Here is a 17063-nt window from a genome sequence, read left to right on the forward strand (position 1 = left end):
GTTTTTAATCTACTTAAAGTGTATTACACCTTTTAACGTTGTTTGTGAACCATACTCAAATTGACCTCTTTTTACTGTTACATGTGTGTACATGTGTTTTATGTTGTCTAAATTGTGTAACTAGTGTACATATATATCTACATAGGCCTGTCTGATGTAATGTTTGTATAACTACATGTTATGATAAGGTTTATCTATGTTGTGTAATTGGATAATTCATTTTAATTCAGTTGATCAGGTTTTATTCAGTGGTTTATATCATAAAGTTGTTTGGTACCGTTCTGCAGCGAATGAAGCCCAGATGTCAAATAGGAAAGTATTAATTATGTGAAATGAATTAATTAGTATCAGTCCTGCAGAAGACGTTTAACTGAAAGGATAAATATAAAAAAACATGGGAGGAGTGCTGTTTCCCTCCAACTGAATGCTGCACCCCTTCCTCAGATGATAAGAAGAAGAAGTCAACACAGTCTCTGTGTCTTCTGCTCTACTCCTTGCTCCCTGCCTATGTTGCTCTGCTCTACATGTATGCCTCTCTGACTCTGATGCCTCCCCCTTCTCTGGTCCACCGGCCTGTGGAAGGGAGGGAAAGAGGGCCGCTCGCCCATCCTGAGGTCCGGATGCCCACCGCGGGCCCAACACCTCACAACATGCTGAGATCGGCATCCAGCCGACCTGAAAAAAGAACCTGAAAAGGCCTCTTCTACACCTTCTAACATGGAGATGGAGATGGAGGAAAACAATTCATGCCAAATCGCACAGAGGGAACACGTCCGCCGACAACATCCAGCAATGTCGGAGAGATGGAGGCGGACAGAGACGACTGAAACGGAGTCGCCCCGTTGGATCCAACAGATCCAGAATGCCGAGGTCCAGACAGAACCTGTTACCACTCCTGGTAACCAGCACAACCTCCCAACATCAGAAACATCAGGTGACATAAATACGTTTTCAGATGTGAAAGAGTTTGATGACTAGGCTACTAAACAAATTTAGTGTCAATTAATAAATAAGGTTTGTTTAAGAAATTGATCGTTAATATCAGATTTAAGAAAAACTGAGAAATTCATCACTAACCGTTAACTCTAAATTAGGCTCATCCCTAAATTTAGAATATGAAACTGCTTCACAATCTTCCCTGGTGCTTCTTAAACTCTCAACTGCTGATCGGTGCATTAATATCTCAAACTAGATTTAATTGAGGCGCCTAAACGTCAAGCAACAAATTTAATGAAGAGATATCAGTCACTGAATTGACCTGGTCACATTTGTTTTGTTTCTATTCATAAATGTTTCGTTGTATTCACTGTATTTCTTCATTCATCCTTTATCATTGTATTCATTTTTCCTTTTTGTTTTATCATTTATTAGCTTATTTTCTGTTAGTAGTTTAGTCACGTAGTTAATTAAATATACATTTAATTTATAAAGAACTTGGTTATTTGATATGTGTATATATAAAACAACTCCAATCACTGTACATTATGCCCAAGAACTCCATAGCATCCCTGAGATTATGAGATTCAATTGATTAATATCACATTTTGGGGGGTTTCCAAAATAAGGTAAATTTAATAATTTAATTGAATATAAGGTTGCATTCTGATATTAAAACTAATTGTGTATGACAGCTGAAGCTGATTGCCGTCACTCTCCTTCACCTTTTGAAACAATTCAGGAGTTTATGATTAATAATTTTGAGTTATTTATTATAGCACCAAAAAGAGACTGTGAGCCTTGAGTTGAGAATCATTTATTACAGATGTGTTCTCATTATTGTTTTTATCTGCTTCAGATGATTCGGTTCCATGAAGCAAATTCAACATTGTTCAAGCTCAGTTACTATGGCAACTGATGCTAGGAAACTAACCCGGTACTGGGCAGGCTAACTGTCAGGCTAAGAGTTCCTGTAACACTGACCTGACGGGAAAGCAATGATTTTGCCTCTGATGCCGTATTATTTGACTTTATTTACCACTATCAGTCCAAAGATTAAAGTTTATAGAAAATCAATCACATTTATATACTGTACTTCAGTAGTCTGGGTTATGACAAATTGGTCATAATATAATATATATATATATAAACTGGGGGGAAAAAGTTCGGAAACTTGTGTTTGGTGGATTATTTTTCTGTTGTTACATTGCTAATTGGCATTGAATTTACATGGTTAGAAAGCCTGTTTATTTACCTTCACAATGATGTCCAACTTGTAAGGATCATGCATTTGTGGGATGAGCAGCACAGCTGATTATGTGGGGAGCGCACAAGAAGAATTTGCCAAAATGCTCTGCCAATGGTAAACAGTGTATTCTCCTGTTGGTGTTGACTCTTGTTTTGAGTTGTTTGGTGGATTGGATGATTGAACTGTCTATCAGTAACAAGGAACAAACAATACATATTGGCTATTTTACACTTTATTCATTTAATACACCTTCAGGAGCCTCAGTAGCAGGTGGAAGATCCGTAGGCAGCCACAACAGCCTGGCACCTCCTCCTCATGCTGGTCACCAACCTGGTCACACGTTGCTGTGGGATGGCGTTCCATTCCTCAACCAGGATTGGTTGCAGGTCAGCCAGCGTGTTGGTCACTCTAACACGTACAGCACGCCCAAGCTGATCCCACAAGTGTTCAATTGGGTTGAGGTCTGGACTCTTGGCAGGCCGTTCCATTCTCTCTACTCCCACATTGTGGAGGTGGTCTGTGATAACCCTGGCTCTGTGGAGTCGAGCGTTGTCATCTTGGAGGATGAAGTTAGGTCTCAGATTGTGGAGATATGGGATCGCCACTGGCTGCAGAATCTCATCCCGATATCTCACTGCATTGAGATGGCCTTCGATGATGACAAGCCTTGTTTTACCAGTAAGGGAGATGCCGCCCCACACCATGACACTGCCCCCACCAAAAGCTGTTACTCCATCGGTGCAACAATCAGCATAGCGTTCTCCGCGTCGTCTCCATACTTTGACCCTGCCATCCAACTTTTGCAGACAGAGCCTGGACTCATCACTGAACATGACATTCCCCCACATGTTCAGGTTCCATTGTCTGTTGTCGACACCAGCGCAAACGGGCCTGACGGTGAAGGGCAGTCATTGCAGGCTTCCTGGTAGCCTTATGAGAATACACTGTTTACCATTGGCAGAGCATTTTGGCAAATTTTTCTTGGGTGCTACCCACATAATCAGCTGTGCTGCTCATCCCACAAATGATCCTTACAAGTTGGACATCATTGCGAAGGTAAATAAACAGGCTTTCCAACGATGTAAAATACAATGTCAATTAGCATTGTAACAACAGAGAAATAATCCACCAAACACAAGTTTCCAAACTTTCTTTTCCCAGTATATATATATATATATATATATAAATGTTTCATTATATATATATATATAAATTTGTCATAATAAATATAAATAAATAAATAAAATATTTATAAATACAAATAAATATATATATATATATATATATAAATGTATCATAATATAATAAAAAAATATATATATAAATTGGTCATAATATATAAATTTATCATAATATAATAAATATAGATATAAATTGATCATGATATATCATTGGATGAACCTGGGACATCGTGAATCACTGCTGAACCCTCTGAAGGTGTCTAGGGCCTCTCAGCAAAACACAGAGGAAAGAGGGCACGCACTTGATAACCCAGAAGATGCCATTGCTCACTTGACCACGCTACTGAGTTTAAGCAACTTAAAGGATACCAACAACTAGTCCTATAGAACAGATTTACCACAAACATTCAACATCAACACATCTGGAGATACGTGGATTTCACTGGACAGGAAGGGGATGAAAAACTGTCATCTGTAAAGTAACTAAAGCTGTCAGATAAATGTAGTGGAGTAAAAAGTACAATATTTCCCTCTGAGATGTAGTGGAGGAGAAGTAGGAGGTAGCAGGAAATGGAAATAATCAAGTAAAGTACCTTGAATTAAGTACAATACTAAAGTACTAAATGTACTTATAATATAAGATAAGATGAACCTTTATTAATCCATGGAGGGAAATTCAGGTGTCAAAGCAGAAACATCAGCAAACAGAGTGAATCACAGGAGAGGTAAAGGTATACAAAAATTATAAAAACAATAATAGAGATATAAAAGATACAGAGTGAATGGGTGAACACAGTGTATGCAGTCCGTCAATAAATAAATGTAATATGTACATATGTGTAGTCAGCAATAAAGTGGTAAATAGGATGTATAGTGTAAAGTAAGTGTAAAGTGCGCCAGTGGTTAGAGTCCAAGATGGTTGCAGATAGTGAATGTTAAAAGGTTGATAGTGCATGTTTAAATTACTTAAAGTCCTAATAGTTCTCATATGGGGGTCAGCCTTGGATGTGGAGCCTGATGGCTACCAGCATGAAGGACTGACCCAGGCGCTTTGTGTTGTGCCGAGGGGGGATGAGTTAGTTATAATAATAATAATAATAATACTTAGTTACATTCAACCACTGAATATAATAAGGTTGAAAAATAAAATCCTCTGTGAATCGTTGTTTCCCTCTTGACCTCCAGGTGGAGACTTTCTTTCACTTTAAAGTGAAAAACCAGACCGGAAGTACTTGGAACCGAAAGTGTAGTTGTTTCGTAGTGACCATGGAGGAGAAGTAGGAAGTAGCAGGAAATGGAAAATACTCAAGTAAAGTACTATGAATTAAGTACAGTACTAAAGTACTAAATGTACTTCCGCCACTGAATATAATAACGTTGATTAATAAAATCCTATGTGTACCTGTTGTTTCCCTCCTGACCTCCAGGTGGAGACCTTCTGTCACTTTAAAGTGAAAACCAGACCGGAAGTAGAGCAAACCGGAAGTGTGGTTGTCTCGTAGTGACCTCGGCCTGGTGGCGGGATAGTTGTTTCGTTAGCTGACGAGTATATTTGATCCGTTTCGAGGCGGCAGAGCTCCAGGTGAACCCGCACACACTCAGGTAAACACTTTAATAATGTTTCTTTGAGCCGGAAATCAAAGTGAATATAGCGTTAGCACGCTGGGCTAGCTGCGATGCTAACAGCTAGTTAGCCTGTTAGCTTCGGCCTGCTGCTGTGTGGCTAACTGCTAGCGTTAGCCTTAGCTCTCTGTAATGTGTGCTCCTGTTATCTGATTGAACTTCCGGTTCCTTTGTGTTTTAGTCCAGTTTGAGAGGAGTTTCTCAGTTTGTCTCAGTTGACCGTGTTATCAGCACTACGTGGATGAGAGTAAAACCAGAGGAGACAGCAGGACCTGAATATCTCTGTGTGCTTTGATTTGTAGTGAGTCCAGGACAACAGAGTCCAGCAGTCAGAGTGGAGACCTGCTGGATCTCAGAGACCAGGACCAGGAGCCCGTTTCAGAAAGCAGCTTTAACAAACTCTGAGATGGAAAAGTTTTCAGATCCAGAACAGCTGATCAGAGTTTGTTCAATCAAATGTGAGGATGAAACCAGCCTTCATCAATGGAGCTCTGATACTACGATTCACCATGGCAACAGGTAAATAAGAGGCAGAGCCTCCATCTGAATCCAGTCCACTAGAGATATTAATGCATGGGTATGCTGACTGTGCACATTTCTCTTTAAAAAAGTCCCAGCAGGGAAAAGCGTCAATAACACAATAAAGTTGAATTCAGTGTTGTCCTTTAATTCATCTTTTAGCAGACTGACATCTCCTTAATGGATGATAAAGTGGTGAATGTGACGGTGTATTAGACTGTAGCCTACATTACATTTAAATAGATTTATTCAGCTTTAATGTGACGGGACAAAATACAGGAGCAGCCACTGAAGATGAAAAATATCAAATCTATCCATTAGAGACATGACTGTAAGCTAAAATAGAAAATAGCAGCGAGCATGTCTCCAAATCTTGTACAGCATCGGATGCCAGGTAGTGGTAAGAATAGAAGACACAAATCACCGGTACTCACAGATAAAGAGTCTTTTTTGGTTTATTCTGGGCAACCAAACAGAGCGTTTCAGCTATAAGCCGTCATCAGTGTGATCACTCAAGACGTAATGCCAGTTTAAATATTTTAGGTGAGACAGACACCAATCAGGAAAAGGACTACATGATTACATAATAGGAATCATCTGTGGATGCACCGCCAGGACACATCCTCTCACAACAACAAAGGCGTGGCCAAAACAGTCAGAGACAACCAGCAATGCAATGAAAGAAATATATATATATCTTGAAAAGCCCACATGGCAAAAGCCACTCCATAAAAATAGAATGGTGACACACTCATCAATAACACATAATTGAAATACAGTTTCTATAGCCTCTATTAAGGAAAGACATAAATAAATCTATGCTTACAAACTGTACAATATAACCTCATGAATGCTCAGTGGCTCGTGGGCTGAAGATACCTACCACTAACAAAGAGCACAGAACAAAATCCAAAAATAGAAGGAATCAATTGCATGTTAAGTAGAATTAAGAGCTACATGACCCCGTAAGACAGTAAAAACTCTTAAAATCTAAATCTCCGAAGTGTACAGTGAAAATGCCATAGAAAAAAATCATAGAAAATGTATAAAGATATCATAGGAAATGTAGTGGAAAAATGTGTTAAGATATCAAAAAATATATTTATATAGAAAAATATATGCTAAGATGTCATACAAAAATGTCATTAAGAAATACACCGATATATCATCGGAAAGTTAAATAGAAAAATATCATCAAAGAATGTCCTGAGATGTCATGAAAAAAAAAATAAAAGGGTATAATTGAAAAATATGTAATGTCAGATAAATACATTACAATAATAAATCCAACTACATAATCCATATGAAATATATATATAGAGACTATAAGAAGCAATTTAACAGCAGTTCTTCATTCAAACCCTTGGGGCTTTCAGTTTGTAATGTATGAATCCAATGTGCTTCTCTCTGTAGTAGGAGTCTGTCCCTATCACCATCCCTTTTCAGAGGATGTACCAATTCTATGCCTTGAAATTTTAGGGAACACACATAATGGCCCGCAGAGTTGAAGTGTCTGGCCACAGGGGATTTGTCATCTTTATTCCTTATATTACTCTTATGTTCAGAAATCCTAGTTTTTAACTCACGTTTAGTTTTGCCTATATTTGCTAACCCAGGACATTTCAAGAGATAGACCACGTATTTGGTTCTGCAAGAGATCCTGTTCTTGATATAAAACTGTTTACCAGTGTGGAGATGTAAAAAAAAAAACATCTCCTCTAATCATAGCGCTACACTGGGCACAGCTCAAACATGGGAAATTCCCACCTGGTAGGTTAGACAGGAAATGTTGAGGAGGTTCATAACAATCCGCCCTGACTAAGGTGTCCCTAAGATTTCTGGCACGCTTATTAGCAAGTCTTTAAACGAATGGCCTATTAGAGGGTCACTGGATAGAAATTGCCAGTGTTTGTGAACACACCTCTTGATCTCATTGGATAATGGTGAAAAATTGGTAGCCAACACAAGTTTTGAGTCCCTCATAGGTGGAGATTTAGGGGCTAATAAATTCTTTCTGTCTCTGTTCACCACTTCATCCAAACTGTTCATGATGACATGGTCATCATAGCCTCTATCTCTGAAACGATTACACATATCACTGGCTTGATCTGAAAAATCTTCATCACTGCTACAGATTCTTTTGGCTCTTAAAAGTTGAATGTATGGAAGACCTTTCTTTAAACCTGGAGGATGGTAACTACTGAAGTGTAAAATTGTATTTCTGTCAGTTTGTTTTCTATAGACACTAGTATGGAGATGTTCTGTTTTCTTTACAAGTACATCAAGGAATGACACAGAATCTCTGCTGAACTTTAGTGACAATTTTATAGTTTGCATCCTGGAATTTAGATGTGCACTGAAAGCCTCCAGTTCGTCTACATTACCAGAGAATATGAAGAAGATATCATCTATGTAGCGAAAACAACATTTCAACAGAGAGAGAAAAGAGTTATGATAAACACAATCATCCTCAAATTTTCACATAAATAAATTGACATAATTCGGGGAACATGCATTGCCCATACTAACTCCTTGACACTGCAAGTAAAAATAATTTTCAAATGTAAAATAATTCTTGTTAAGTACCTGCTGGGTAAGTTCTACCAAAAGACCAGTAGGGGGAGTTTGATTCTCTTTCAAGTTTAAAAAGTGATTACGTGCTTTTAGACCCTCTGTGTGAGGAACATTAGTATAAAGGCTTGTAATGTCCATAGTACATAATAAATCTGTCTCCTGACGATCCTGAATACAAGAAATTTTGTTTAGGAAGTCAGTGGTGTCTTTGAGGTAAGAACATGACTGTAAGCTCACAGTCTGATCCAGTAATAATGTGTTTGGTGATTTAAAGGTTAAATCGAGTAGATTTTAAAAAGCAGACATCTATTTGGATCTTGGCTCAACAGCATTCAGTGACTTTATTTCAGCTACTTCAACAAATGGCGTCAATTTAAACACAGTCGGTGAAATGCTGTTAAAACCCGTTCAGACTATAAGCAGCCTATTTAAAAAAAACTCTCTTTCTAACTCCATTCTGCAGCTGCATCACCATCCTGCTCACCCAGAGATATTAACAGATAATTTACAATATTAGAGGAATTATGTTCCATCAGTGGGACCAGTCACATCATGAGTGATAGAGATCATTATTCATTGATCCTACGTGTCTGAGCTTCATACTGATCTTTACTGTTTAAACTGAGATTGCACATTATGAGCAATAAACATTTTAGTGGAGCTGCTCTAACAGACTGACAGCTGTCTGTGTTCAGAGTTACATTGTTATAAAAGAGATACGGACTGAATGAATGAGGAAATAAAACACTAATCACACTTTCTGAAACAGAGACCAGGACCAGGAGCACTACAAGAGTGAAATGGAGGACCAGCAGAGCCCGGACCAGCAGAGTAACAAGGTCCCCAGAAGACCAGCAGCAGGCTCGTCCTCTGATACCACCGGTGTTCGGGTCAGTGTTCATGACTTCATGGCTTCATAACGACACTAAAGACACAAGGAAGAGTCAATAACTGGATAAATTACTGTTTAAATGACAGAAAACTGATGTTTTTACCCACAATAATTCGCCCCTCTGATGTGAACCGGGCATGTGAATCTCTGGTATAAACTAATATTCATCTGTTTTTATTTATGTTTGCTTCTGTTTAAGTATTCTCTTCATTCTCTCCATTTCTCTCTCCTAATATTATTATTATTATTATTATTATTATTATTATTATTATTATTATTATTATTAATAATAATAATAATAATAATAATAATAATAATAAAGTTTATAGAGATGATACTCTGACGTCCCGTTCCATTCAAGGCGGAATATAGCGAGCAGCGCTACAGACAGAAACACTGAAATAAAGAGTCGTTGCTGTGGAAATGATACACCGTCTCATCTAGTTGCATTGGTGTAAACTGGCAGGTTTTCTAATGTTGCAGACCACATTGTTTTGTAAGTAGTTACAAGTTTCAACTCGTCTTGTCATGAATCTTTGGTGTAAAGTTCAAACGCCCCCCATCAACACCTCAACGCTCCCCTTACAAAAATATTGCTTCCAGCGCCCCCCGATGTCCTCTGAACGTCCTCTGGGGGGGCGGTACCACCCCCGTTGAGAAACACTGCTCTATATGCAAGCAGCAGCACCGCTGATAAAATACGACCGCCGCTGCTGAATGTTTTATATAAGAGGTAGGGATGGGCGATATGGCAAAAATATCACATCACACTTTTTTCAGGCAGGAACACGATCCACGATCTTTTCACGTTTTTTTTTTCATGCTGGTTTTAAAGACAATTTTGCAAGTTACTGACCATTACAACCAAACTAATTTCCCCATTTAAAAAAATACAGCCGTATAAGCTAATAAAACATAAGGAAAAAGAATAACAGATCATTAAGGCCAAACTGATTTTAATCAACTGTGCAATTCTGCAAAGTATGAAGTCACCAAGAATTTTGACTTGGTTTAGACATTTGCATAAATCCCATCCCAAAATGAACATTGGTTTCAAAAGGTAAACAACAACACTCAAGTAAAGTGCACTCTTGCTACATAACATTAAAGGAACTGAATTTGGAATTGTAAATCGGGTAGCCGATAATTAGACACAGATCCACAGGTGGAATATAGACAGACGTGATATTTACTACTGTCAGCTCTCTGGGCAGATAGAAGGGTCGACACATGATAGAGGCTCTAATTCAGGGGAACAGTGACTGTTAGTGATTCGGCTGTTTGTACACCAGCCATGATGCACATAAATAAATCCCCTGTTGCTCTTACTGTACCAGTCTTTGATTCGGTCCAGGCGGTGGACTGTGCGGCCTACTAGCTGCACAGCAGCGTCGGGTATCAGCAGGTGAAGCCAGGTCTCTGTTATTAACATCACGCAGCAGTCCCTGACGGACTTGTTAGCTGCCTTCGGTAGCTCCAATTCGTACATTTTGTGAACGATGGATCTGGCGTTAGAGAGAAAGATGCTTGGTAGCGGTGATTTGTGTGGATGCTTCTTTAGCCTAGCCAGCAGCACCGCCCGGCATCCCCGTTTCTGCTTCCTCTCTCTACGCCGCCTACATTGCTTCTCGGAGCCGATAACAATCCACATAGACCCCAGTGATCCGAACATGTCCGCCGGTATGTTGCGCGCCCTTTGAAAGTTCATTGTAACGGCGGTACTGTGCTGTAATCCGACATTGATTAAGTCTTGACGACTACACACATACTTTGCCTGACAAAACTCGACAAGCAAATCCAGCATTCACACAAATAAGCATCAAACTAGGAAGCGAAGAGCCGCTGCACTGACGCAGGCCGCCAGCTTGAAACTACCAGCAACTGGTAGAATGTACACTGCAGCACGGTTCTACGATCCCGCTGTAAAGGCAGATCGTAGAGACATTTTAATCGTTCATGATCTAATATCATCATATCGCACAGCCCTAATGAGAGGAGAGGATAGGTGCTCCGTCTTATCTCTTTAGAAACTAATGTTATATTATTTTGCGCTAGACGCTTCATATCCAGGTCATTTAACACCTGTGAGTAGAGCATATAAACAAGAATCTTTGCACATATCTGATGTCAGCACAAAGATTATCACAACAAGCACCGGGTAGATGTCAACAATGAAGCAAGCAATGCTGATCACGGATTCAGGATTATCATTTGCTGAAGGGAAAACAGTCATTCAACTTCACCTGAGTGTCGCGCAGCAAATTATAGGGATATTACTCAACAGGGAATATTTGGAGCTTGGGCAGCGAGCGTGATTGCCGTAACTGGAGCAGCGCATAAACTCTCGGTTAGTAGGCAGCACGGACTCGTGTCATTAAAGTGGCAGTAGGCAACAATATTTTGGAATAATTTGGCAAAAATTCCATAATAACCTTTCAGCATATTGTAATTCAAGTGATCTGAGAGAAAACTACACCTCTGCACCTCCTCATGGCTCTGTTTACAGGCTTTAGAAAATCTTGCCCGTGACGGCAGACTTTGACCAATCACAGGTCATTTCAGAGAGAGCGTTCCTATTGGCTGTTCCACAAAAGGAGATGCGCGTTCACGTCTGGTCTCTGCAGATAGTGAAAGCCTCGGTCAATGGCGGAACAACCTACTGGAAAGCTTGCTATTCCAGCATTGGCAGCAACTGCCTACACCTCAAAACAACCCAAAAAAAGAAAGACAGACTTTCAAAAAGACAGTCCAAACTGTTGATGTCGTTAGAAGGTAATGTGTAGCTCGCTGCGGTAGCCTCCTCAGATGTAGCGAGCACGTATGAAGCGCGTGCATATGCCCGTTCTCGTGTGGGGGGAGGGGCTTCGGACAGAGAGGGGAGAGAGGAGAGAGAGGAGAGAGCAGCTCGAGGGGATGCAGGATTTTGCGTTTTCCGGATTTCTACGCACTGCAGCTTTAAAGCAGCACATTTCCTCTGTCATCAGAGGCTTCCGCCAGATGTTTTTGTATCAAACAAAATGTGTCATGATGAGTCCACAAGTGCTGTTTTTACGCCTTGTGTGGACGGTGCACACACGCCTCTGTATTATGGAGGACCACAAAAGTCACCTAAATAGTAATAGGGCATTAAGTAAGAGCATTTAATTGATTATTAACTTATTGTACAATAAAAATAAGTATTAACAAATGTGTTTACAAATTAATTTATTAATCTAAGAATAAATGGACAAAATTACAAAGTATTTCATTATTTGAAATTTTAATGGGCAATAAAAAGAGGAGAAAAAAAAACAGTCAATAAGTACATAATTTAAAAATACATTAAATTCATAAATAAATAATGGAATTTAAAATTCTATTTGAAAATGCAGTTTAAAAAGAGAAATAAATAACTGGATTCACAAATTGAATTAAGAATACTGGTTTTAATCAGGCATTTAAAAGGGCAACGTCTTTTCCCATTTGCATTAGCTTTTCCTTAATGTTTTTACTAAATGTATTAGCTATTGGATTTGATGAGTCATTTAGCTTCTCCATTTAGCTTTTCCGTGACCCTCACGGTCCTCCACGAATTAAAATGAGCTAAATTGATGCAAATTCGCCACGTCGGATGGAGCAGGCTCTCTGATTGGCTGATCGGTTAGTTTCTCTTTCAATGGCGCTGGGTCTTAAGTGGTGGATACACTACCAACGTCAAGAGCGCGTGGCGGCTGCGTGTTGTTTTTTATTTCGGCGTCCATGTTAACAGGTTAGAGTGGCCACACTGCCCGCATGAGATGTGCGTCTCACGTCTGTCAGACACGCGTCTATTTTATAGAATAGAGGGCTCGCCTACTTTTCACGCGAGCCGCGCGCGTCTCAGCTGCGTGTCACAGCAGCAACAGACATGGAAGCTGATCTATTGACAGTATATTATCATCGTAACAGCAAGATTACTACAGTTTACATGTCTAGACATCTGTAGAATATGTCACAGACAGTGATGGTGATCTATTGACAGTATATTAACTTCATACCAGCAAGACTTTACTACAGTTTTGATGTCTATCTGTAGAATATGTTACGGAGATAAAAAAAAAGTAAAGACTTATTTTTAAATCAACACTTCCTGCTTTCATTTCAAGGAAGTGAAACCTTTCTGTCTAAAATAAATATAAATTATATTTATCATGAAGTTAAATGGCCATTAAAAGGCAAAGTCTATGCAGAAAGAAATGGCTGACAGCAGCAGCAGAAACATAGCCGACACGCAGCCAGTGTGAACACCAGACGCGTGCATCACGCGTGCATCACGCGTGCATCACGCGTGCATCACGCGTGCATCACGCGACGCAGCCGCCAAGCGCTCCTGACATTGGTAGTGTGCCCACCACTTATGCATCAGACTCACACGGCAGTGGGAAGGAGAGGAATGGATGCAGATCTCTCTTTGAATCCCGCACAGAGAGATAACGAGACGTTTTGGTGTTTCTTTGAAAACTCTCCATCAGAGTATCATGGCTACGGCCATCCACAGTATTGCACAGCTGCGGTCAGTCGCGCTATCTCAACGTTTGCTTTGTAAGGTAAAGCTTGTGGGCTCCGTCAGACTGATGGTGCATTCAGGTGCACCACATAGACTCTGAAAACTCAAAAGGCTTAAATGGTTGTTTAAAAGGTGAACGTTTCTTCTTTTTCCCTTTGTTGAAATACATACATTTGTAACCCCAGATCCTCCTGTCATGACTTTCATGCTGTCTTGAATGAATCTTGGGTTTTCTCATATTGTTATGATTTTAGGATATAATCATTAAAAGTGCTGTATTGACAAGAACAAGAACATAATGACAAATGTACAGTATGTATTTCAACAAAGGGAAAAAGAAGAAACTTTTAAATTCCATTATTTATTCATGAATTCATTAATGTATTTTTAAATGATGATAAACATTTATTAATAACTATTTGTATTGTACAATTAGTTATTAATCAATTAAATGCTCTTTTACCATTTACATGACTCATGTGATCCTCCATAGTTCACTACCTGTTCAGGTTCACTGTTCACTACCTGCTCAGGTACTCTGTTCACTAACTGAACATAGTGGAGTATTTAGCAGTTTCAGGGACAGATATTTCCCTCAGTAGTTGGTAGAGACCAAAAACAACTAAAAGAGAGCACTGTACTGGTTAAGTCAAGACATATAACTATAGAATAGAAAAAATACAATAAGGACATAAAAACGACTTAAAATATTTGTGATATATCTGTTTTGAAATGAAAGAGCTTAACAGTTTTGTTCATGAATGAGCAGAGTCAACAACAACACTCAATCTTACATTTCCCATAATGGGGAGGTTGACTGATTAAGAAATGTTAAGGGGTCGTCCGTGCTGATCGATCAAATGTCTACAGAGGGACATGGCCTTGCAGTTGGTTGTCACGGGTGGTAGTGCATTAGTCAGACTGGAAGATTGTGGGTTATGTTCCACTGACAACCGCTAGATGTCCTTTATGGTTCTAGATAGGTCGCTCCACCATGGCATTTCACTGACTCTCTCTCTCTCTCTCTCTCTCTCTGTATGTCTGTTTCTATAGAAACGGAGAGGAAGAAAGGGACTGACTAATCAGAGAATTCACACTGGAGAGGAACTACACAGTTGTGATGAATGTGGGAAAACTTTCACTTCGGGGAGTAACCTCAAAGTCCACCAACGCATTCACACTGGACAGAAGCCTTACAGCTGTGATGAATGTGGGGCAGCTTTCCTACACCAGAGTCACCTAAAAACACATCAACGCATTCACACTGGAGAGAAACCCTACAGCTGTGATGAATGTGGGGCAGCTTTCACTGTATCAGTTAACCTAAAGAGACATCAACGCATTCACACGGGAGAGAAACCCTACAGCTGTGATGAATGTGGGTCTGCTTTCACTATTTCAGCTAACCTAAAAAGACATCAACGCATTCACACGGGAGAGAAACCCTACAGCTGTGATGAATGTGGGGCTGCTTTCACACGATCATGTGAACTAAAGACCCATCAACGCATTCATACTGGAGAGAAACCCTACAGCTGTGATAAATGTGGGGCAGCTTTCACTCGACCAGGTCACCTGAAAACGCATCAACTCATTCACACTGGAGAGAAACCCTACAGCTGTGATGATTGTGGGGCAGCGTTCACTCGATCAGTTTTCCTGAAAAGGCATCAACGCGTTCACACTGGGGTGAAACCGTACTGGTGTGACCAATGTGGGAAAACTTTTTCTCTGGATAGTACCCTTAAAACCCACCAACGTATTCACACTGGAGAGAAACCGTACTGGTGTGACCAATGCGGTAAAACTTTTTCTCAGAGTAGTTGCTTTAAAGCTCACCAACGTATTCACACTGGAGAGAAACCGTACTCGTGTGAACAATGTGATAAAACTTTTTCTCATGTTAGTAACCTTAAATCCCACAGTCACGTTCACACAGGAGAGAAGCCGTACTGGTGTGACCATTGTGGTAAAACTTTTTCTCAGGGTAGTAACCTTAAATCCCACAGACGCATTCACACTGGAGAGAAACCGTACTGGTGTGACCAATGTGATAAAACTTTTTCCCAGGGTCATTCCCTTAAAGCTCACCAACGCGTTCACACTGCATCGTTGTGAACATTTTTCAGAGCCTAGCTAGCTGTCTCCTCCTGCCTCCTCCCCATGCCCTGATAGCTGTGTTGTTATATTCTCAGCTTCTCTCCACATTGAAGGCTTACCAACAGTAAATTCATGTCCTAAACAGAATGTATGTTTTCATGGCTATGACTACATACTTTGACCACCAGAAATTTCCCAATGGGACTCCGTTATGAGGGTGAACTGTCAGAACATTTGGAAGAGTCTTCCAATCACAAGGAGGAGAACCAACTACAAATCTTTAAAAATCTTAAAGGAAAATTCAGGTTTATTTCAACTTTATGTATTTCCCATAAATGTAACCGTTGTGACTCTATGGGTCACGCTAACTTTGCACTCAGCATCTCTGTTATAGAGATTCAGGGAACCAAGGACTAGTGTAGAACATTGATATCAGGGACAGCTGCTCGAGCCTCCTATAACTTTCTAAATTAACTGACTGTCAGATTCAGTAACAACAAGTTAGCATGACCAATAGAGTCACAATGGACACATTTATGGGAAATACATCAGGTATAAATAAAGCTGAAGTTTCCTTTGAGATATCTGCTGGTACACCCTAATGACAGGACATTCATCTTCGACATCAGAGACCATCTTTGAACAGAGACACCTGTTATCATGTGACTGCTGGACTAGCGTCGGAATAACAGGTATTTTTTTATTGATTCATCCTTCAATTAGTCAAATACTCTAATGACTTATTTATTATTCTAAAGATTTTTTTTAAAATCCTAACATAACAATTATTTACCCAAAGTAATTATCACAACCTTATCTGATTAATATTTCAATATTGGATTCATTCATGTTCTCTTAAAAACTAAAATTAATTTAATCACTGGACTAATGAGATCATCACTGGCAATCAGTGTGGGGCAATGAAAATAATGGAAACAATTTACAGACTGCAACATAAGTTTAAGCCATTTTCTCACTAATACATGGCCGTTAAAGTAAACGGAAAGTATAAAACGGATGTTGTAACGTTACGTTACCATAACAGCAGTGGTGCAGAAATTAATTTGAACATAGAGGTGATGACAAAACATTTAGAAAATCTATTTTAAGTGACTAGTGGTGTAACAGACCGTACTTGATCAATACGGATCCCCCCACCCACGGAACTGCGGCTTAATTACACAGTTTAACCATCATAGTGTGAAATAAAGTTTTACAGCCGTTATCGGCTGATTTTCAGTAAATATATGCGATCGTGAGATCGGCATTAATGCTTTCTACTCACCGATCCCTGATAATGCTGTGAACAACAAATCCGTGTTGAAATCTGCAGGACGAGAGCTAGTTAACCGGAGGTGCTATTGAGTAACATTATGATGCGTTCAGGCTCTATTCAGTAAAAATGATTTTGGGCGAAGGTAAATTCAAACGTTATCATGATTCAAATGTAATCTTGTAAAATAT

The 17063-nt window shown here is 39.6% G+C and overlaps 1 protein-coding gene across 1 annotated transcript in view; it reads left to right on the forward strand.

Annotated features, from left to right (window-relative positions):
* Positions 1-16462, forward strand: part of LOC119495757 (zinc finger protein 420-like) — a 79418-nt gene extending 62956 nt beyond the window's left edge. The window contains 5 exon segments of the mRNA XM_037782517.1: positions 445-614; positions 4794-4851; positions 5292-5508; positions 8852-8972; positions 14553-16462. Coding sequence (XP_037638445.1) covers positions 445-614; positions 4794-4851; positions 5292-5508; positions 8852-8972; positions 14553-15617 — 1631 coding nt within the window. The 3' untranslated portion in view covers positions 15618-16462.
* The last annotated feature ends 601 nt before the right edge of the window (positions 16463-17063 follow it).

The sequence above is a fragment of the Sebastes umbrosus genome, chromosome 10 (genome assembly GCF_015220745.1).
Source record: "Sebastes umbrosus isolate fSebUmb1 chromosome 10, fSebUmb1.pri, whole genome shotgun sequence".
NCBI lineage: Eukaryota > Metazoa > Chordata > Actinopteri > Perciformes > Sebastidae > Sebastes > Sebastes umbrosus.